The 23400-nt window shown below is 46.7% G+C and overlaps 1 protein-coding gene across 1 annotated transcript in view; it reads right to left on the reverse strand.

Annotated features, from left to right (window-relative positions):
• Nucleotides 1–22196: 22196 nt before the first annotated feature.
• The window catches only part of P3H2 (prolyl 3-hydroxylase 2), a 191913-nt gene continuing 190709 nt past the window's right edge, over nt 22197–23400 (reverse strand). The window contains 1 exon segment of the mRNA XM_029615954.1: nt 22197–22411. Coding sequence (XP_029471814.1) covers nt 22319–22411 — 93 coding nt within the window. The 3' untranslated portion in view covers nt 22197–22318.

Below are 23400 nucleotides of genomic sequence, written 5' to 3' on the forward strand. Positions count from 1 at the left end.
GACTTCTATCATATCCCCTCTCAGCTGTCTCTTCTCCAAGCTGTACAGCCTTAACCTCTTTAGCCTTTCCTCATAGGGGAGCTGTTCCATCCCCTTTATCATTTTGGTTGCCCTTCTCTATACCTTCTCCATCGCAACTATATCTTTTTTGAGATGCGGCGACCAGAACTGCCAGCATTCAAACAGTAACAATCTTATCTATGAAAAGGTAACACTGCACATATTACACTAGACCCTAGAACATCAATACACTTCCTAATAGGAAAACAGAACAAATCAGACTACTAAAGATCCGTACAGATAAATTATATGGTAGCAGAATACCTCACCTCGGTCACACCGAGAATACAGACAGACCCTGACCCAATACAGAATAAAGAGACAAGAAAGTATAAATAGAAACGTACGGAGAACTGAACTGGAACCCACAACAAGCCAGGCTCTACATACAGAGCAACAACAGAAAACAGAAGCGTTACTATTCTTTATAAAACATTCAAAAATAAAATAAAGAAATATAAAACATCAATCATAATGTCATAAAAAGAATAAATATTTCAAACCAGTTAACAAATAGAATATCCAAAATTTCCCAAACACCAATAAGATATTTCAAAACATCTGAATAATAAAAACATCCAATAATTAAAACATGTTCTAACATTTCCCAAAAAGCAATAAAATATTTCAAAACAGCAGAAACATCAAATTACACTCAATAATTAAAGCTGATAAGGATCAAAAAAATCTCCTGCTCTTCTCACCTGGGATCTTTTGATTTCCAGTCAATCTGATTGTTGTGGATTGGGGGAAGTAGGGCCACAGAAATGTTATCTTCACACACACACACACACACACACACACATACATATTCATCTCTCACACACTTCATCTCATGTATACACGCCCATGCTCTCACACACACTTGCTCTCTCTCCCTCACAGACACATTATGTGTGTGTGTGAGCATGCCTGTGAGAACCTATATGTGACACACAGGCTCTCACAGGCACACACACACAATCACATGCAAACAGGTTCTCGCAAACACATATAAGCTCACATACAGGCTCTCACACAGATGCACACATACACACACACACACACACACAAGCTTTCACACAGACACACAGACACACACACACAGGCTTTCACACAAACACAAACACACACACATAAACATAAGTTCCCTCACAGGTGCACACTTAAGCTCTCGCATAGACACACACACACACACACACAAATAAACACAAGTTCCCACACAGGTGCACACTTAAGCTCTCGCATAGACACACACACACAGACGAACACAAGCTCAGACACACACACATACACATGAAAAGAAGCTCTGACAGACACACACACATTCACATGAACACAAGCTCTGACACAGATACACACTCAAGCTCTCACACAGACACATCCGCACAGGTTTTCATACACACACACACACATACACACACACAGAGCCTCCTTTCTCAGGACATGGTGGGATGGGCCATGGTGGGATGAGCTCCACCATGGTCCCGCAGGCTAGTTTCCGATTCGATTTGGCCCCACTTGCCTTTCTGCGATGGGGGTGGGGGCGGAAAGCTGTAAGCGCACGCGTGCAGCTAAAAGGGGAAAACTGCCGCGGTCCTTTCCTCGTGTTTGGCTGCCGGCGGGTTAAGCTCTGCCGATGGCCCGCCCCTCTTCTTTCCGGCCTTTTTTTGTTTTTATGCGTTTCTGGCCACCGGCGAGTTGAGCTCTACCATTGGTCCCGCGTCCTCCCCTGATTCCGCCGCCCCCGGCCTCGGTGCCTGCCAGAGCAGGTAAGGGGACCCGGCTGCGGCAGACCGCGCCCAGGATTCCCAACAAATCAGGACTACCACATCTTCCAGGTTCATCGTGATTTGGTTCAGTTGATCTGAATCATCATCCATGAAAACTCTCTCCGGGTATCTCTCCAACATCCTCTTCAGTAAACACTGAAGCAAAGAAATCGTTTAATCTTTCTGCGATGGCCTTGGTATTCTCTAAGTGACCCTTTAACCCTTTGATGGGAGATGCGGCATTTGGCTCTCACGAAGGTGGGATTATCAGAGAAAGCCGGTGGTCTGAGAAAAACTGAATCAAACAGGAAAAATCATGAAGGAGGATCTTGCACCAAAGTACAAAACGTAAAGCACAAAAGTGACTTACAAACAGTGGCTGGCTTGCAATAACTTGTGCTATTGGCACTGCTTTATGTCACAGAGGTTCGTCCACCATGGCAAGTTCCAGCCGCACTTCCTGACAACTGGGAGGGAGGCAAGTTCAGCCAAGGTTCCTGCACTCTGAGGGAAAATAAAGTGTGCCGTGAATGGGACGGAGCTTATAATTACATTGGCAAATAGTAAATTCGATTAATTTTCTTTTTGGAATGTTGGCATGCATGGCGACCGTCTTCCGGGTCATTCCTAATTATTTACTGAAGCCTCTCTGGGACACGCCATTTCCTGACAGCTAGTGCCAAGTCTGGCAAAGCTAAAGGCTGGGAGGCAAAGTCAAAAGGCCTTTAACCCAGACAGGGCATTCACTGAGCAGGAAGATGATCGCCATCCATTGCGTTGCATTGCAAGTCTGCTCTTCTGGGCAGGCGCACCCTTGAAGCTTCTCCGCCCTGACCAATCAAATTGCTGAGAACGTGACCGCACATGCGATGGGGGGGGGGTGCGGGGGGGGGGGGGGGGGGTGTAATCACCAAACCCTGGGTCGTATTCATTAAGGCCTTCCTCCTGTTTTGTTGCCTATGGGAAAAAACTCTTAGGTGCCCGTGAGCAGCTTGCAGGTCTGTGAGTGCCACGGGATCCGCAGACTGATTTCCAAAGGGGGAAAAAAGTGTGGTGTCCCTGCACGCGCCTCTGCCTCCCCCGGCCTGGCCCCCATTTCCTTTTCGTCGTGAACAAAAGCGTGCGTGCATTGGGAGCCGGCACCCGTGCCTGTGCCTGCCGAGGGCCGGGGAATATTCAGGCTGGGGGAATTTACCTGCGAAAACTACTCGAGTTACCTGGGCAGGTTCCCCCGCCTTTTAGCAGAATTTTTTACAGATAAACTTCTGAGTAAAGCGCCCCTAAGCGATCAAGAGTCCTGGGGAGCGAGGGAATACGAAGCTTATAGAGTCGGCTTTGATTCTGGAGCCAATGGTTTCGGTTCCAAGAGAAGGGACTGGAACGAGCTGCATCAATCCTTCCATTATAATAACTTCACGGCAGACAGAAAGCGCTAGGGTTTTTACTTAAGATTTAATGAAAAGTAATACCATCCGGAGGCTGCCAGCCAAGATTATGATTCTGGCTAGCTGCAACCCCCTGGCTCCTTGCTTTCCCGAGAAATTGCCTTCCAAGGATGCGTACAGCTGCCCTACTCATGACTTCTCTCTATCTCCTTCCCTCGGTTACTGTTAGTACAAACCCTGGCAGCAGATCTTAGCATCTCACCCTATAAACCCGTCAGGATTATTTCTTCCTGAATTTACCCAGGTCTTTATCCGAAAATCTAGCCTCTGCTTGCTGGAATTCCTTTTCCTAAGGGGATCTGCTTGTGCAATAAGTTAAAGGGTTCCCCTGCTGCTGTGCCTCGGCCGTCGGGCTCTTGGCGTGGAGCCGTAGAGCGGGTGCCCCCCAGTGGTGCATGCGATGCTCACCCTCGTCTCAGTCAGTACAGTATCCTGCGAGCTGGACTAGGCATGGAGTGGAGTGCCCCCCCCCCCCCCTCACTTAGATCAATGAGCCAGGAACCCGGGGCAAGTAGGGATTCAGTCCCAAGTCACTTCATCTCCCATTGCCTCTCATACCCTCGGCTAAGCTGGGTTTCCCTAAAACAAATATTTGTGTTTTCTTTTTTTTCTTACGTTTCATTGAGCTGCTTTGCTGTTATTAATACTAATGCTGACTGCTTGATGTATGATTTGATATCGGACATTATTCGTGCATGCTACACCCAGCTTAGAGACCGGATTCGGAGCGTTTAATACAGAAATTGTTAATCAAAAGTTCTCTGGGGCAAGGGGCTTGGCCTTGCTGTACAGCTCTCTGCGTGAGTCCGGTGGATGCTGTAAAACTCGCGAGCCGTTATCGCGCCCAAAAGATCAGGGCAGTGGCGCAGATATGAAGCAGGGAGGCCAGCGTTGAAATGCCACTGCCAGCTCCTCGTGACCTAGGGCAGGTGAATCCACCCTCCCTTGCCTCCGGCGCTAAAGTGAAATTATGAGCTCTCTGTGGATAGAGAAATATCGACTGCGCCTGACTCTAATCTCCTCTGACCTGCCAAAAAGTGCAATCTATTGTAATAAATAATCAGCATTTCCCCCTTCCCACGTGTCCTTGGGTGCTCACTAGAAATACATTTTGTAACTATTTCTATGATTTTAGTTTATACATCCCTATTTTTTTTTTTGTTATCCCCACCCCCATTCCCCCCTAATAAAAAATACGACCCAGGGTTTGGTGATTACACCCCGCCCCCCCCCTCCCCCATCACATGTGCGGTCACGTTCTCAGCAATTTGATTGGTCAGGGCGGAGAAGCTTCAAGGGTGCGCCTGCCCAGAAGAGCAGACTTGCAATGCAACGCAATGGATGGCGATCATCTTCCTGCTCAGTGAATGCCCTGTCTGGGTTAAAGGCCTTTTGACTTTGCCTCCCAGCACTTGTCAAAGGTCTTATTAGCCCTTGCCGGGCACCTTCCATTTACAGAAAGCAGAACTGCGTTTTTGCCGTTTTCCTCTCCTCGTCAGATGTGCTGATTATTTTTTTTTTTTTAATTCTGAAAGCCGCGGTCTGCTTAAGCCTTTCACCCTTCCCCCTGACAGTGTGGATGAGCCGCAGCTGAGGGGGGCAGCAAGGCAAGTTTCTTGCCCCCGGTTGTTGAAGAGGGTGACGGTGAAAGCAGCGGTTTCGGGAGACCTCAGCTCACAAATCACTTGGGGGGGGCGGGGGAGTCCGCACAGCCCCAGGTTGCCACCGGGCTCTGGGTTAAGCCACAAGATCTTGACAGCTGTACAAAAAAAAAAAAAAAGTGACCAAGGGGTAACGCGAAAAAGTGGAAAATACTTCAACCTGCAGGGACGGCCCGAGGCTTCACTGAAATCAACGCCTCCCTCGGGGATGGAAAACAGCAGCTGCGGCCTCGCTCGTTACGTTCATCCTTCCCTCCCCCCCACCTCCCATCCCTGCCTCCTTCTTCCGTTCGTGCCCAGCCCCGCCTCACCCCTCCACGGACAGGAGGGCAGCACTGGGAGCCCGGCCTTCTAAATGCCATTTCCCGCTGCTGGCGGTCTCTTTCCTGCCGTGTACCCTGCAGGAGAGAGAGAGAGAGAGACACGCGCGCGCACACAGCAACGGCAGCACGTGGCGTCTGGAAGCCCCCCCCCCCCCAGCACTACTCTCCTGGCACTTTGGCCCCCCCCCGTGGGCCGTGGCGGAAGGGGCAGCAACTCTTCATTGCTTCTGTGGGCCAAGGAAGTTACAGCAACCCTTCTTCCCCCTCCCCCCCACGGGCCCTATTGGAAAAGAGCCACAGCTCTGCAAGCCAGGAGGGGGTACCGGCACCACCCCCCCCCTCCCCTGACAACCCCCGTGTGTCTGCACAGGTCACGCAGTCGCACGTGCCAAAAACCAGCCCCGGCTGCACCACGTACGGCCCACCGTGAACGATATTTGCAAGGGGGAAAAAAAATGTAACGGAGGCTCTGGAAGACAGGTCATGGGACGAGGCTGAAAGGAGTAGACTCGGGAGTAATCTTGGGGAAATATTTCTTTACAGAGAGGGTGTTAGATGTGTGGAACGGTGATGGAGACAAGGACAGTATCTGAATTCAAGAAAGCTTGGGAGAAGGGGGGGGGGGTCTCTGAGGGAGAGGAAGGGACTATAAAGCTGAGCAGGAGATGTGGATGGGCAGACTGGATATCTGCCGACCTGTTCTATGTCCCTGCGTCAGAAGCAGGCTTAGAGACTTCTAAAACGAGCAGCAGGTAGGGGTTGGGAGGACCCTGGACTCTATTGGCATTTAATTCACCTCCTACATATTATCAGCTCTGGTTTTCTCTCTCCTCACCCTCCTGTGGATCGTGATGTTTTGCTTACTGCAAAAGAGAAATTCTAAGCAGCTACATGTTCATGGATATGAATCCCATTCCAATTTTAGTAGGAACATTTTGACTATTTTGTGAATTGTTTGTTTTTTTGGCACCTTCTATTCCTTCTGGACTTCTAGCTCAGCCAGACACGGATTCTGCTGGGCTTATACCAGCAAGAGGCTTCATTCGCAGCTCCTGAGGGCTGTTGTCTATTTTTTTTAGCCTTCTTTCACCTCCTGACTAGTCCAACTATCAAAGCAATAGTCCTTGACCAGGAGCCATTGACACGCCCCTCCCCCCCACCACCACCACCACACATACACACACACAACTGGTTATGCATGTAATTTGAACCCTATCAGTGAGTGAGGCTCGTTCACGATGGCTGGAGCTCTTTGTCTACTGGAGGCTACAAACACAGCCTCAACAGAGTCTCCAGCCGGCCTGCGGAGCAGATACTAGGCTCAGGAATCAATTCCAAACACGTCACACAGCGGCACACAGCGCTATTGAAGACACACCAGGCCAGCCTATTGCTGCTTTGTGTTTCCGGATGGCCAGGGTAGCAAATCCTGAAAGCCGGGCTTGCCAGTTTTATTCTAACCTTTGCCATTTACCAACTGTGACTTTCGGCGGGTCATGTAACCTTTAGCAAATATTTCTTTTTTTCCCTTGTCCTTATCCTTGCATTGTATACCTATTTCTGTGGCACATGCCACATGGCTTAACGTGACCCATGCTCTGGGGTACACTGTGCATTTAGGTATTTCTCTGTCTGCCTCTTTTTCTCTTCTTTGTGATGCACAGTAATTAATGTCTTGGTCAATATTTTCCTCTCATGAAGCTTTTCTGTGTTGCTGCTGATGAGTTTTGTGGTTGGTTTGGTTTCATAGATTTACTGCATGTTGAGATGAGCAACTGAACGGTCCATACTTACTGGTTATTGACTGCTCATTTACTCAGGTTTGTTAAGAAATACTGTAATCCTTCTCGATAATGCCTTCCTTTCTAAATATAGATTTTGTGAGACTAGGTAGAGCTGTAATTGTTAAATCTGTTGGATGGATTGAACAAAGCGAGGTCCTATCCGACTGTTGTGCGGATTTTACAGTGGTGGTGGGGGATAAGAGTGGCTTTTGTATTTTTGCTTTGCACTATCATTCTTGCAGAAATAAAGAACAATAAAACTCTAAAATTATGGTTTTATAAGTTACCAAAGTATGCAAGGTCTTCTCAAGGGAAAAGAGGGGCCCAAACTGAAAAAAAAGACAAGATACTTGTATGATAGCTATCTGCATTGCAGCAAGTGCAGAACTAGACATTGTGTTGGGGAACTTATGGCTTTTGTCATCTGCAGACGCATTGCAGATCTCAAAGCTGCAATGAGGTAATTTAGCGACCATGGCAGGCAAGCATAGTTGAATCCACCCCCCACCCTGCTCCAACACTGACTTCCTATCCCCTCTTCCTCCACTTTGATCCCCGGTCCTTTTTTGCTCTCCTCTCTTCCTCCCCCTCCCCCCAACCTAGATGGTAGGAGGAGAGTGGCATCTCTCTGGCTTTTCATCCACTGCTGGTCCACTGCATTTCAGTAATTTTTCTACCCCCAAAGAGCTTTGCGCCTTGGGTGGCTACCCATCTTGCCTACCTCTAGTTAAGGGCCCCGAAAGATCTGAAAGCAGTATAAGCACCTCCTTCCCCCTCCTCAAAACCTGTCGGGATGAGCAGTGCTATAGATAATTACCTCTGTCACCTCCTATACAATTGTTATCCGAATAGCTCAGAAAAAACCACAGGGTTTCTCCACAGAATCTGACTTATATTTGTCAAACTTTTCAGGTTCAGCAGTTAGAATAAAATAGACAATACATACCTCTACAGTCCTTGCTGCTTTTCATCAGTTTATACTGAGTAAAGCTTTGCATTATTGATAACATATCAGAGACCTTGACTTGCTTAGGATACATTAATAAACATAACTAGCTAACTAACCCCATGACTTTAAGAGATTATCTTCCATTTCACCCTCAAGCAGTCTCGGAGGAGACAGTCTCTGCCGAAGGTAGCAGGCATTCTTGGCCCTATTTGCTTACTGGGCTAAGCAAGGTCTGAGCCCCTGGAGAAGAAAAAGGTTCAACATGAACAGCCAGGAAACATCAAGGCTTTTTACATGTGCAGGACAACAGAGCTCATCTGCTTCATCGCAGGGAGGAGCAGGGGGTGCTGGCTCAGGCATCTTTTTCAGATGTTAATGGTTCTTCTTTCACTGGCCTCCTGAGCATGAATATGTAAGAAGCTCATTTACAGTCAAGCAGCGGGATGAATGGGGTCATTTTTCCATTTCAGTCTCCTGGCCCCCATTTCCCATCAGGGGGGGGGGGGGGGGTCACTGCTCCTGCTGCTTGGTGACTCCAAACAAGGATCTGATCTTGATCCTGCAACCTCTTGATCTGTGAGCTATCATGTGGTGTCAACATTTTTCTGTGAGCTGACCTATCTGGATAAGCTGCCTTTTGGATAGGCTGTTTTTCATCTCTGGGCAGATTTGGGTTGTTTTCGCTTCTGCGACCTGTCCTTGTCCTGGGCAGTCAGCTCATGTTTGTGGTGTTTATGGAAAGCAGCTATAGATCATAGTTAAACAGGTAGATCAGATAACCTTGGTTTTCTGTTGAAACATACATGTCAGCATCCATCTTATGAAGTCAGTATCCCTCGTGTGGGGTCAGTATTCATATTAAGTTGCACAGAGTGGTAAAAACATCTGATATCTTCTCTAGACCTGAACCAGTGTCTTATTTGTGAGGTCCTGTAACATTTAAGGAATGTTCCAAATGTAGCTTCTATTCTTTAATGCCGAATATCTAAAATTGACAGGTTGATAGGTATCCATGTTCATGAGGCATCAGTCATTTTCGGAGGGGTTGTGCCTCTTGGAATAGAAATGATCATAGGTTCATCATAATTGTCCTAAGGCATGTGCTTATGGGGAATTTCATACAATAGGGTTAAATGTACATCACTTTTTTTTAAATAAAAATCACTGTGTGAACTAACAATGCATCAGCAAAAAGGGAGAGGCTAAGTAAGCCTTTGTACTTTAGCACAGTGCCTGGAGAGACACGCTCTTATTTCTGGAGAACAGCATTGCCTTCAGCTATGAATCTCACGCCTCTGATGCGTACAGACTGTTGAGTAAAGACTATGCAAGAAAACGATGAGTTTGCATATTGTACCCTGGGAAAATGGATGAGAAGGAAATTATTTTGTCCATAGCTGGCTTGAAGCCCAAATCTGCTGTAGTGAAAGGCCAGCGTGTTCACTTCATTTCCATCCTACTTAAGTGAGAACCACCCAGTGCCTCAAGGCACAGGTCTCACCTTTACATTTATTAGAAATTATTACATATGTCAAGTTTGTTCTTTAAGCGCAACGCATAAAAAAAAACCTCAATGTTCCTTGGACTAGGTATTTGAAGCAGGCCAAGTCTGGAACGTTCTAGGTAAGACGCTGCCTTCATGACCACCATTAATTTTTAGAGCATCGAAAGAATCCCTCGACACATGTCACATACACCGGTTACCACCACTTCATTACCTGCCCTTCTATGTCCTTCCTCCCCTCCCAACACCGCACAACGGCGAAGCCTGTTCTGCAGCTATTCATGGGACTTAATCTCTCATAAAAACTCCTTGAATTAAGCAATGAATTCAGTGCCAAAAGACACGGCTGAATGAATCACAAAAACGAGCGTAAGAATTCATCTTCATCTCATCTCCCCACCCCTTTCCCATGAATCTTTACAAAATAAAAATGTAACACATACCTGCCCATTCAGTGTTCACAGATATAAACAAATATGTGATTAAGATAGCTTTGAAAGAAAGAAAAACCCTAAGGAAGAAAAAGACACCCTAACCCTTTTCAGGAACTGCAAAAAAAACGGAAGAATTATTAAAGATTTTTAACAGAGATAATAGGGTGCAGCCGTCTTAGAAGCCAGAGGGGATAATGGATGTGCTTGGAGCTCGAAATACAAGTTTGAGTCCTTCATCACCAAGAACCACAATAAAAGTCTTGTTTTGTACTGTGTTATTGTAGTCTTATTAGTATAGAACTGCAGACGTAACTCAAGAGTCACGAGATGTTTGACAACCAGGACTGGACAAACTTCCATGAGAATGTAAGACGTGCCATGATGGGTCAGATCAAGGACTATCAAACCTGGCATCCTGTCTCCTACAGTGGCCAGTTCAGGTCACAAGTACCCCCGGCAGATCCCAAAAAAAGTGGATCCCAGGGATGGCAATGACCTTCTCTAGTCTACCTGGCTAATAATGTTTTATGGACTTTTTCCTCTGGAAACATGGCACCTTTATCACATCCTCCGCCAAAGGATTCCACAAGCTTTACTTTACACCTTAATGCATTCTGCAGAACCAAGAGGGCTAGACTGCACCACACCGGAAAAGGAGTTAGAAAAGATGAATGTAAGCACCCAGGTCCAACATTATAGACTGCACCCACTGGTTGATTCAGCAGTGACACCAGCTGATCAAATCTTAGGAACCCTTGCACTACTTCACATTACATGGAACGGCAAACTGCAAAATGGCCCCAACTTGGGTCTGCTGTGCCAATGGTTAAGGAAATTGGATTCAAACAGCATCCGAGGGCCCTGACTTTTATGGTCTGATAAGCATGGGGGTAACCTGCACAGTGCAGCAGATACTAGCGTAAGCTTGCTGGGCAGAATGGGGGGATTATTTGGTCCCTTTCTGCCATCATTTCTCTGTTTCTACGTACAGGGCCGGGGCACATTTCTGCTTGGGAACACTTCTCTCCTTACAGTGGAGCTGCTTCTTAGACTAAGGACATGTTAATGCAGAAAGGGGTACTTTAAAGCAAAAACAAGTGACATCACTAAGTTAATTCTTTGCCTTAAAATAAAGTAACACCTGCATCTCTTGACATACAAAGGGACACTAGTTACAACAGAGAAATTAATGTAGGAATTCCAAAAGAGATACAATAAATGCTGGATCATCACGTCCTACATGGATATTAAGCCAATGTACTAAACATGGGTGTGACGGGGTCACTATGCCAGTCCGGGCAGATAGAATAAAGCCAGGAACAAAAACTCCCTGGAACCAAAGTCCTAGAAGGAGGGGGAAGAAAACCCAGGTGACACAGAGTCAAGGATATACACTGGTGGCTTCCCCTGTAACCATAGAGACAAACACAGGTGTGGGAGTTTAAGGGTGGGACTTCCCCAGAGCCAATTAGCTGGCAGAGGAGGAGGAGTTTACAAGGTATAAGAGACTCCCTAACCCAGCAGAGTCAGTCTCCTGCTGGGGGACTGAAGGAGAAGGACCATGCTATTTGTTGTGTGTCAAGACTGGAACTTTGATACTCTTGCTTAGAGGGAAGATGGACGGCTGGTGTGACTACCAGGAAGGTGAACCGGGAGCTAAAAGACTTTTATTATCTGGATGTGCCTACTTAAGGATATTGTTTAAGAGACTGCCAGCGGGTGGTTGTATCTGAGGGGACAAGGAAATTATCCCAAGAGATACAGTGGAAGGTGGCAGTTAGGCCCAGTGGGCCAGACTTTGGACATTGGGTTGAAGCCAGCCTTTGCAAAGTGAGTCGCTGGCTCAGTGGGGTGGGCATTGGACTTGTAACCAAGCTGGGAGGGTTCAAACCCCACTTGAGGACTTGTAAAGATAAATTACAAAGAACTATTTGAGTGTTCAAGGGACCAGGAAAGCTCTTTCAGGGGCTGGACCCTGAAAATGACAGAGTTGGGAGTGCACGGACCGGTGGAACTATGACAATGGGCCTGGGTAAAACTGACAGTATGGTCTTTTTAAAGTGAATTTAATTCTGCACAAACCACCCCCACACACGCCTCTCTGTTCATGACTCATGAAGTTTCTCATTACTGCTTTCCTTCACTTCCACTGATAATCCAGTTTGGTATTTTATAAACATCGTTCCTCCCCCCCCCCCCATAAAATGAGCCTGTCTACCCTTCTAGAGTGTGACTTGCTACCCCATTACAAGTAAACAATCCTAAAGAGGGAGCCCTGAGCAGCAAGCCAGAGCTGTAGCTAACCTAGTGCCAATATGGCCTTGGCCAAAGGCGCCATCTGCTGGGGGGAGCCATCCATCTCGCAATTTAGCTGAAGAGCTGTCTCCCCTCCACCTGATACACAGCTTTTTGGCAAGAACTGCTGTGCCTGCTTTTGTTTACCATCTGGGCTGCCCCTGAAGGGGGGGGAGGGGTGTCCAAATTGAAATAAAAAAAAAAAATCACCATGCTGCCATCCAGCACAAACAAAGCAGCCCCTGGAGTTACAAGAAACAGCATCAGCCTTCCTGAAGTGTGGCCGTGGAGCCACAGCTGTAGCAGCACCGACCTACCAACCCCAGCAGTCAAGAGGAGCACGGCCTGTGAGGCTGAAGGAAAAGCATCAGCCTTCCACTCCCCTCTCCTTCCACCCTGGCAGTCATATGAAGCGTGGCCACAGAGGCAAAAGAAACAGGTGCATCTTTGTGCTTCACTTTACTGCTTAACCTCCAACATTTATTCTTTAGGGGTGGATGGTTCTGCAGCAAAGGATGACCATTGTGTGACTATCCCTTTAAGTGAAAGTGTTTGGGAGCGATGGCCTCCACAGGAACTGTTGGCCTGTGTAGGTAAGGCTGAGTTTCTGAGTGTGGAAGGAGATTAAGAGTAGTACAGAAGTAGTTTCTTGTCCAAAGGAATAGGAGTTGTCCCAGGTACTGGCTTTTACCCTTAATGCCTTCTGGTTTCCAGCCCGGAAGTGGCCTCACTCCTAGCATGGATGTCGTGCTCCTAGGTGGCAGATGCCTAAGAAGAGTCACGGGCGCACACACATTATCCAGAACAATATCCTGACAGAGATAATCCTATGCTGGTGGACCCAGGGCTACTCCTAATACTTGGTTTCTCAAGGGGTGGTCAAGCTGGAGATTTGGTTTTTTCTGTTTTTTCTCTGTGCTGCTAGATCCTGGGACTGACTCTCCATTGTTATTTTCATGGCTGGTACCCCAGAACAGTAAATAAAGCTTCATAAGTTGAAACCATAATGTCATGGTGTAAAACTCACTTTTAAGGGACCCCAGGGTTTGGGTTTCATGAAGAAGCAGCCATGGAGAGGAGGGCCAGAGCCTGGTCCAATCCATCATTGTACCTGACCAGTAAGACTAGGTCAGATTCAGTGGGTTTGAAATAGAAAGTGAACCCCGTTTCCTTAACACAATTAATTGGCTAATTAGAATCAGGTGCTTAAATAATGTATTTGGGGTGCAGAAATCCAAAGGAGCTCTAGGTGATAGGAGGTTGAATACTAATGTGCACGGAACAGGAGCGGGACCTCAGGGGTGACGGTGTCTGATGATCTGAAGAGGGCGAAGCAATGTGACAAGGCCGTGGCTAAGGCCAGAGCTGCATAGAGACAGGAATAACCAGTAAGAAAAAGAAGGACATGGTGCACTTGTACAGGTCCTTGGTGAGGCCTCACTCGGAGTACTGCGTTCAGTTCTGGAGCCCGTATCTCGAAAGGGACGGAGACAGGATGGAGGCGGTCCAGAGAAGGGCGACCAAAAAGGTGAGGGATCTGCATCACAAGCCTTGTGAGAAAAGACTGAAGGACCTGAATATGTACACCCTGGAGGAGAGGAGAGAGACCGGAGATATGATGCAGACTTTCAAATACCTGAGTTAGTGTAAACGATGCACAAGTTTCAAGCCTTTTCTAGTGGAAAGAAAGCTGCAGAACTAGGAGACATGATGCGAAGCTCAGTATTTCTTCACAGAAAGGGTGGTGGATGCATGGAAGGCCCTCCTGGAAGGGGTGGTGAAGACATATCCGAGAATTCTAGAGGTGAATGTCAGGCTATCTGTCCATAAGCTGAAGCTGAGACAAAAATTGGCTAATGCTGCAAGACAACTACCCTGTTATGATTTGTAGGTGTGTGGGCCCTGGGCCGAGGTGAGAGATGGTACCGCCCACAGGGAGGAGCCCTGTGAGCCTCACCGACGGGAGGCGAGGTCTCAGCTGGCGTCAGACACAGCTTAGAGTCTTTATTAAGAAGAGGGAAACACTGCCTGTGGAACGGGGAGTGCAGGAGTCTCAGAGTCTGTGCGGTGGGGTATACCCAAAGGGAATACCTCTGTAGTGAAGATACGGCAATGGTCCACAGAGCCGGGGTACCCCGATGAGGCCCCTGATGATACAGTAGTGGTCCTTGGCGCAGGATACACCGGTGAGGGTTCCTCAGTAGAGGTGATACGGTAGTGGTCCGCAGCGCTGGGTACACCGATGAGGGTTCCTCACTTGGCGATGACACGGTAGTGGTCCACAGCACGAGGTACACCGATGAGGGTTCCTCACTAGAGATGGTACGGTAGTGGTCCGCAGAGTGGAGGTACTCACAGTAGGCGAAGGTTCCAAGAGAAACCCCAGGGAACGGGGCAGGAAGCAGTCCAGGGCATTAGGCCCTCTGAGGAGCAGATAGCCAGAGACGAGGAAAGGACCCCCGAGGAGCGGGTACCCAGAGCATCTCACGCCGAAGAGGCAGCGACAGGAACGGGAAGTCCGTAGTGAGCAAGGCGGATTCAGTAATGAGGGAACTCGTTGCCAAGTCATCGGTAGGCAGGGCCAGCCGGCTTAAGTATCCTGGTGGAATGATGTCATCCGGAGGAGATGCCCCCCGAGGTTCCTGCCATGACTTGCTTAAGACTGGCCCGTGCGTGCGCATGCGCGCCTAAGGGATTCTAAGGGCAAGATGGCGGTCATCAGCGTTCATGCTATCCAGGGAGGCCCGGGAGTGGTAGGCAGGCCGGCGATAGCTGGCAGAGGCTGCAAGTATTCTCAACGAAGTCAATGTTGTGTAAAAAGAGGTGAGCAAGAGCAGTCGCATCCATCTGTGACTGACGGGCGTAACATACCCCAATGATTCAAGTAAATCCAAGACAGAATGGTTGAAGAAGAGATGTCATGTTTTTGGAATGGTCGTCAAAGACCTGACCTAAATCCTGTTGAAATGTGGCAAGAACTGAAGCAAGCTGTTCATGCAAGCCCTTGAATATTAGAGTTGAAAGACTTCTGTATGGAAAAATGGGCCAAAGTTCCTGAAGGACTATGTGAGAGACTGATTGACGGGTACAGGAAATGTTACCTTGAAGCTATTGCTGCTCAAGTGGGAGCCACCAGTTACTAAACGAAGGGTTCACATACTTTTTCACACAAGGATAGTTACTATTGTATCTTTCAGTTGAATAAATATAAATGTCTTTTTTGTCTATTGCTGTATTTATTCAATGGGATTATCTTTGTGTGTTAGCATTTAACAAAGTTTAGATTAGGAAGGAAGAATGCCCTAGTAGTTAGAGCAATTGGCTGAAAATTAAAGCCAGTGTTTAAATCCCTCTGCTCCCGATGACATTTCTGATCGCCTTGGGCAATTTGCTTATATCCCATTGCCTCAGGTAGGTACCTACTTAGATTGTAAGTTCTATGGGAAGGGATTTATTGTACCTGAATACTTATCTCCATTGTACAATGCTGTGTACGTTGATCGGCACTATAAAAATGAAAAGTATTCTTAAGATCTGATCGTGTTTTGAACATAAATTGTGCTAAAAAACAGACCATCCCAGAGGGTTCACAATTTTTTCTCAAGGCTGTATGAGTAGCACAGGAATTAGCATTTGAGGGCCTGGGGGAAATCGTATATCTTCGTAATCCATCAGGTCACGCCTCTGGACGGGGCTGGAGACCCAGTAGATGCACAAATATCTCATGCATATTCATTGTGGGCATCCTGAAAATCCAGCAGGTTGTGAGGTAGACAGGACAGTTTTGGGACCCAGTATTGTAGCGGCTGGTGCTTGGAAGTTTCTAGACTCCTAGAGCCCTTACCGTTACCTGAGTGGGCGAGTCTCTGAGTGCACATGCGGATACCTTTGTCCCTTTCTGTAAGGGGGATGGATTAGCAGCTGCCTGTCCTTGTGAATGGAAATTGAATGGTTTCTTCTCTTTGCTTTTTTTTTTTTCTTTCTTTTGCTCGCTGTCGACAAATCCATTTGTTGTCTCTTCTGTTTCCTATTTTATTTCCTAATCTAGGCAGCTGAGGGCATGCACATATTATTCTCCTCTGTTTGAAAGCACATATAGATCTTGTAGGATAAAGAGCAGTCAATAAGGTTATAGTAATTCAGCTGTCTGCTGCCTCACCCTTAGCCTCAGGTTTTGGAGCTTAGGAAAATAAGAACTTAAGTGCCTGCACGCAATGGGATAAAGAGAGGGCTGGCCCAGTCTGTTTCAGAGGGAGCTACAAAGGAATGCTTAAAGACTTTTTTTTTAAAAAACAAACAACTTTTAAAATCACATTTTGACTCACTGCTACTTGCTCTATGGACTTTCTAAACCTCGCACAGTATGACTAAACCCAGCTGCAAAGGGCTGAACCCAACCTTACAGAGGATAATTAGCGGTGGATGGAGACTTAGGGTTGCCAACTGGCTCCAGCTTTTCAGGACAGGTTGATCCAGTCCTGCTTTTTCCCTCCTCTGCATGCAGTGAGGGGGGGGGGGGGGGAGGTCTTGCTTTTCTAAGGAACTGCAATAGGGAAGTCAGAACCACAATGGGGGTAAAAGCAGGACTGGCTCAACCTATCCTAAAAATCTGGAGCCAGTTGGCAACCCTAATTTGGAGATCCCCCCCCCCACAATTTTACTCGGTCAGAATACAGCTTTTCTCTGTGTGGTTACTCGTGGAAGAGCCGCGTGGTTAATGGGCCACTGTCCACTGCTCAAAAGCAAGGGGGGCATGGAATTTTTATTAGTAACACATCTAAAAGAAAGACCGGGCAGATAAATCCCAAAATTGTCACACAGTGAAAATGAACATCTTGAAGGGATGCCTCATGGGATCTTTTGGATATTTTTGTCTGAATATTATTACACCTAATGTGGACTGATTTGATATGACCGTGCATAAGAATGCTCTTTTTCTGTACTGTTGATTTTAGTTTAAGTAAAGCACACAGTTTGAGTGAGCTTTACCTTTGAAGCTGGGATTCATTCAATTCCTGTCTATTTTTTTTTTTTTTTTTTAAATAAAGAAATCCCCCCCTCTATGTAAGTGCAATTTTGAGTATAGCAGAAGCTGTGGCTGTGTTTGACTGCTAATAAAAACAAAAGAAAAGCAAACCTTTTAAAGCTATTAGGAAACCACCAAATATGGTGCAATAACTTGCCTAATCATTTCATGCAAACAAACAGGGTCATTCATCAATTTGCGAAAGGCTGTTATCGCGTGCGTTATAGCATTCTCATGTGAGATAACGGCGTAACGCACGCGATAAACAGCGTATCGCAAATTTCACATTCATTTGAAGTGGGTGGGATAAAATGTAAAATAGGGCTGGTTAGCGCTTCCTGCGATCCCTTTCGCACATTATCGCGGGTTTTTATCACGGCAAATAACTACACCTTTTTTCTTGGCGTTATGGGCAAAAAATCATTATCGCACTGGTATCGCGCAGCGTGGTATTATCGCGACACCAGTCGCACGTAAAAAAACCCTTCAAACATAACACACACACCTACCACGCCTTCCTGGACCAATAAAAACGCCTGTTTTGGCAAACTCTACTAAAGCCATTTTGTTTGTGTCACGTGTACTTTTAGAGGCATACATGATGCTCGCCAGGCTCGCTGCTGATGAGAACACGTGGAAGAAGAACAACAGCCAAGGCCACTTCCAAGACGTCCCATGGAAGTACCAGCACAACAGGCAGAGGCTGTGGTACCACTGGCTCAGGGCCTGCTTGAGCATCCAGCATGCAGGCGGCCACAGCGCTGGAGCTACAAGGAGCGTATATTTCTACCACGCACCTTCTTGCTGGGCATGCCAGAGGACTTTCTGGTTAGTATCGCCTCAACTCTTGAGCAATGCAGTAATTATATGAAGACCTTTCAGGGGATCTGGATTGGGTCACCCAAAGGTCCCATGCTGTCCCCGGCCTTACCAAACTCTTGGACGCCCTCCATTTCATGGCAAGCGGCTCCTTGACCTGTCTTGACCAGGTCATTGAAGCAGTCACTGACCACATTAATCACTACATCAAATCTCCTCGCAACCGTCAAGAGTTGATGAACTTGAAGAGAGGTTTCTATGTCTTCACACTTTCCAAATATTGTCGGAGCTATCGACTGCACTCTCGAGGCCATCATTCCATCCCATCAGAGGGAGGAGACGTACAAGAGAAAGCTCTTCCACTCCATCAATGTCTAAGTGGTCTGTGACACTGGAATGAATATCCTGGACATGGTGGCCAGGTACCCAGGAGCCATGCACAATTCCTTTATACTTAGGCAATCGGGCCTCTTTGACAATTTTGAGGCTGGCCTGTATGGGGATGGTTGGCTTGTAGGTAAGACACACTTTTCTTTGTAAGTTTTATGTCTGCCTATGTGTATGTGCATAATGGCACCAAAATGAGGGGTGGATGTGGGGGAGGACATGATTGATGGCATACCAAGTACCTTGTATTCACGCATGTGGCCATTGGCCCAGGCCATGCCTTTTTGTCCCCATGTTTCACAGGCTGACAAAATGAGTCAGGGCAAACAATGCATGTGATAAAGGTTGCTGAATGAGGAAGCACTGTACACTTAGCATGTCTACATTATCCAAAAGACCCCATTCCTATCCTGCTCTTGGAAGGTTTTACAATTTCACTGGTTAATCTCTAGCTTCACCCATCCACACCACCGGCACAGCACCATCACGTCTGGGCCGTTACTGATGCATCTGGAAGATTGTCGCACATTGTTTCTGTACAGCCTGACACACCAGTTCCATGACCATTATCTTGTGCATATTGGTGGGTTGCCATATTCCCTGTGTGTGGGCTTACCAATGGATTTCTATGGAGGGCAGAAGGCACAGCTGCCACATTCGCATGCACAGCATGAGGTACGACTTTTGCTGCTAACACAGGTGTCACCTCTTATGAATTTGTGCAACGTTGGCAGCCAGATATACTGAAGTAGCCTTTGCTCGGTTGGGAGGCACATCAGATTTACTACTCATGAAGAGATGAACTTCTTTAGCCTACAGCTATCCAGCATATATAGTGGCCAACAACATTGTGAAAGGCATTTAGGGTATGCCAATCACCCTTTAAGGCTCAGCAAAGGTACAGACTACCTTATACAGTCTTACTGGATGCTGTGGTTTGGCAGTCACGTTTTCAAGTGACAATGCTATGATTCATGTGTTTGTTCTGTCATTGGCACAGGAGATTGAGGGTACGGTTGCAGGCCCTGACTTCTCACCCCCAATGCCATTCCCAACAGACCGGCAGAGACGAGGTACAACAAGGCCTTATGTGCTACCCGCTGTGTCATAGAACGCACCTTCGGACTTCTAAAAAGTCGTTTTCGCTGTTTGGACAAGATGGGTGGATCTTTAATGTATGCCCCACCTAAAGATGCAAAGATTGTGTTGCTTAGCTGTGTATTTCATTATCTGGCTGTACACCATGAAATACCAATGGCTGAATGACCCAATCTCCCCCAGGATCCCCCATATCTCCCTGCAGGAGCCCAGGAGAGCATGCTGAGTAGCAGCCAGATTCGGCAAGACACTTTGCCTGCTAGGCCTCACCTACCACTTCCCCTTCCAGGGAAGGTGCGCCAGAGACCGGTTAGCTGCTGCTCTCCTCACTGTCCCTTTTCTTCTTCTCAATGTTTGGCTGGAGAGGTCAGCCTGTTGCCTAAAGCACATGTGGCCACTCAGCCTTCATCTTCACAATGCACCAGTACACTGTACTTGAAATACAGTTCCGAAAGTTAACATTACGTGAAAGACGTGTCGCAGCCACCATTTGTTGTGCCTGATAGTGACAGTAAAAGAGGCTTGTGTAGCGTTAAATTTTGTTGCCTACCTAGCATGGTATGGCCTGAGAGCCCTCCCCAACGGACTGCATTCTACCGCTTATGTGTGGATGGCATAGTGCCATAAGCGTGATGGCGGGCCCACATGGACAGCGACCCTGGAGAGCTACACCTATACTAATGCTGTTAATCTCAAAGAGCACTGAAGGTGAACCGCGCATGGGAAAGTTACAGGTAGACAGTCTAATGTTTGAGTGACAGAAAAAAAGTTTACACCCTCATTCGTGAGTGCTTAAAGGCATGCAGGTGAAGTAATATTGTTGAGTAAACAACCTCGCTGCACACATTTCCGTGCTTTCATGGTTGCGTGGCATTGGTGAGGCGCATGCCTGTGCCCACATCTGTGGAAAGCTGAACAGCTCAGCAGTAACTGCTGTAAAAGACGTCTAGTGGCGAGCAGGCAAGGTTGGGTCCTACACAGTCCACGTAGTCCTCTGTGTATTGTATTCAGTGTTGACCAACAATGGTAGGCTGAACTGGTTCTGAGCCTACAAGCTGCCTCCATACTAAATGCTACAGTCATAAATGTATGTCATGTGCTTGCCATGATAGGTGATGACCTTTATGTGTTGCTGTCTTCCCAGACCCGCATTTTGTGCCACCTAAGCCCTTCAGGGGCCCGTGTCAGAACACTGCACTAAGTACAGATGATATATGCCTCTGACAGAAGTGTTTTCTGTGGCCAGCTATAGATGTTTGTATAAGAAGGACTCACCCAGCCTCATTAGCAGTTACTGCAAGCTGGCACACATCTCTATGTTGTTTTATAGGGATGTGAACCGGTACCGGAATTCAATTTCCCGTGGTCTGAACGTTTTGTTTTTTTTATCGGCTGCGCCCAAGCTGAAAAACAAAAAACCCACCCCAACCCTTTAAATCTAATTAGTTAGAATCGCCCTCCCTCCCAACCCCCCCCCCCCCCCCCAAACTTTATTAAAGTAGCTGGTGGTCCAGCGGGGGTCCCGGGAGCAATCTCCCGCTCTCGGGCCGTCGGCTGCCAGTAAACCAACACTCTCTATACCTGTAGCCATGGGAGTAAGACGAGGACGACATGTACATATGCTGCAAATAGGTATGCGGTTATAAATCCTAGTGTACACTGGCTGTTTAACTGCTGAGGCACTGTTAGTCTGGTAATGCCCATGTGATTGTATGCACACTCGGTACAGAGCTATTACTTCACCTGCATGCCTTTAAGCACTCACGAATGAGGGTGTAAACTTTTTTTCTGCTCAGTCTTCGAGATCAGCCATCACTAGATCCGGTGCTAAAATGCTTCACTGCAATACGTCAACCCTATTGTCTCCTTGTAAACATGTTCATCCTACCCATGTCTGCTAGCTGGCTTCTCTATGTTTTGTATCAATTCCTAACCGTACACCTGTTGCTCTCCCACGGACTTCTATGAGGCCATTGACTTTAATGGCTCATAGAAATCATTTCAAAACAAATGAAATGAATAGAATTCGTTTAATTCAGGGGTCCCTCTTCATTCATTTCTGGGACCCCCAAAAGAAACAGACTGGATCCAATTCATTTCGGGATACTGATTTGTTTTAAACGAATGCACATCCCTAGGAATAATCTGCTGGCGTTCAAGCCCGTAAGGCTGACACGTGGGAGGTATTCTTAGCTATAGTTATGGAGATGAGGACAAACGGATTACAGCCATGAGTTTTCCAAAACACACGGGTTCCTTCTTCAGATCAAGAACCTGTACGGGCCTGGAGAGCTCATGTACAATATCCTGAAATGTTCTCATGCTGGCGGTCCAATAAAAGGAATCACAGCCTGCAAGAAAACATAGGTCTCTCTTATCCAGGACAGCTTCTGGAAATGTATGCAAAATAATTTCTTCAGGAAACATTTGTTGGCCTTATAAAAAGGCCCAGAAGTTTTCTATGGATGTGAGCGGAATATAAATTATTTTTAAAATAAATTTGTCCTTTGTGTTCTGTAAATATGAAAAACAAAAAAGGTGGGGGTTCAGAGGAGCTTGATCCTTTCATAACAACCCTCCCCCCAAAAAAATGGTAATTAAATTCAGCAATCAGCAATGCCTGGTACAAAAAGGACAAACAGACGAATTGTGAACAAAGATAGACTTTGGAAAACCATGTTTCTCACTGACCCATTAAATTACATCATTTGATCTGTACAAAAATAGAACAGTTCTTATAAGATTATTATTATTAAATAAATATTTCTTCTTGGAATTTAAGTTAGAGCTCATCTCGAGGGTTGATGTTCTGTTTGTTGGCGCTTTGACTGTGCCCGTCCATCACTGCAATCACTTCATCCGCCTGGAGTCTCTCCTGCAAAGAAGACCACACCCACTTCAGTTCTGTTCATCCTAACCCTTTTTGCAGACATTTATATCGGTCAGCTCGTCAGCTTGGTGGCTCAAATGACAGCCACACAGACCTCCTCCTGCCCCTTTTTGTGAGGCCAATATTGGAAAAAAAATAAAATAAAATAAAAGACTCCTATGGATGTTAACTGGATAAATTATTCCGCATGTTCAGCAGGATAAACATCTCAAGCTGTGATCATGGGTCCTGCTGGGCCAGCCTCGCCCCCTTCTCCCACCCAATCCCTGATTCCACATAATTTTACCTCAAAGAGAACTTCTCTCTGCTTCCCTCCCACTTTCCTAGTACCTTTGCCAATCTCAATCTTCAGCCGGGATCGTGGTATGTTGCTACCACAATCCCAGCCGATGTTTTCTGTGTTGCTATATGAGCGACTGAGGGAAGGGGGAGGCCGGTCCTGGACCCCTTCCACTAAGTTTTTAAATTCTCTTAAATGGTTTTGGTATGCTTGGCCCAGCTTGGTTACAGCTTGGGTGAGGGGCTGTCATTCCAGCCACTAACTGTGAGATACCTTTTTTTTTTTTTAAGTCCGTATTGCCACATAACGGGCCACATTCTTTCTGAATATAAGCTGGTGAAGGCTAAAGTTGTATAGCCATACAAGGCTGGATAATTCTAGACCTGCTTCAGGGCACATTTAGAGTTAGATGATTAACTTGTTAGGCTAACTCCTAATACTGGAGTTAGCTAGATAGGTCAATCACCTAACTTGTTCCTAACCCAGAACACTATTTGTAATTTTTAACCCAATGATGATTTATCCAGCTAAAAGTTACCTAGATAAGAACTGGCAATTTTGAAAACTGGGCATTTAGCCAGATACCAGTTATCTGGTAAATGCCTTTGGGAATATAGAAATATTTTCTCAGTAACTGTGGTGCCTTCTGAGCAAGTAAAACTCAGCTGCCCTTTGACTCTTTTGCACACAATGT

This window comes from Rhinatrema bivittatum, chromosome 9 (genome assembly GCF_901001135.1).
Source record: "Rhinatrema bivittatum chromosome 9, aRhiBiv1.1, whole genome shotgun sequence".
Taxonomy (NCBI): Eukaryota; Metazoa; Chordata; class Amphibia; order Gymnophiona; family Rhinatrematidae; genus Rhinatrema; species Rhinatrema bivittatum.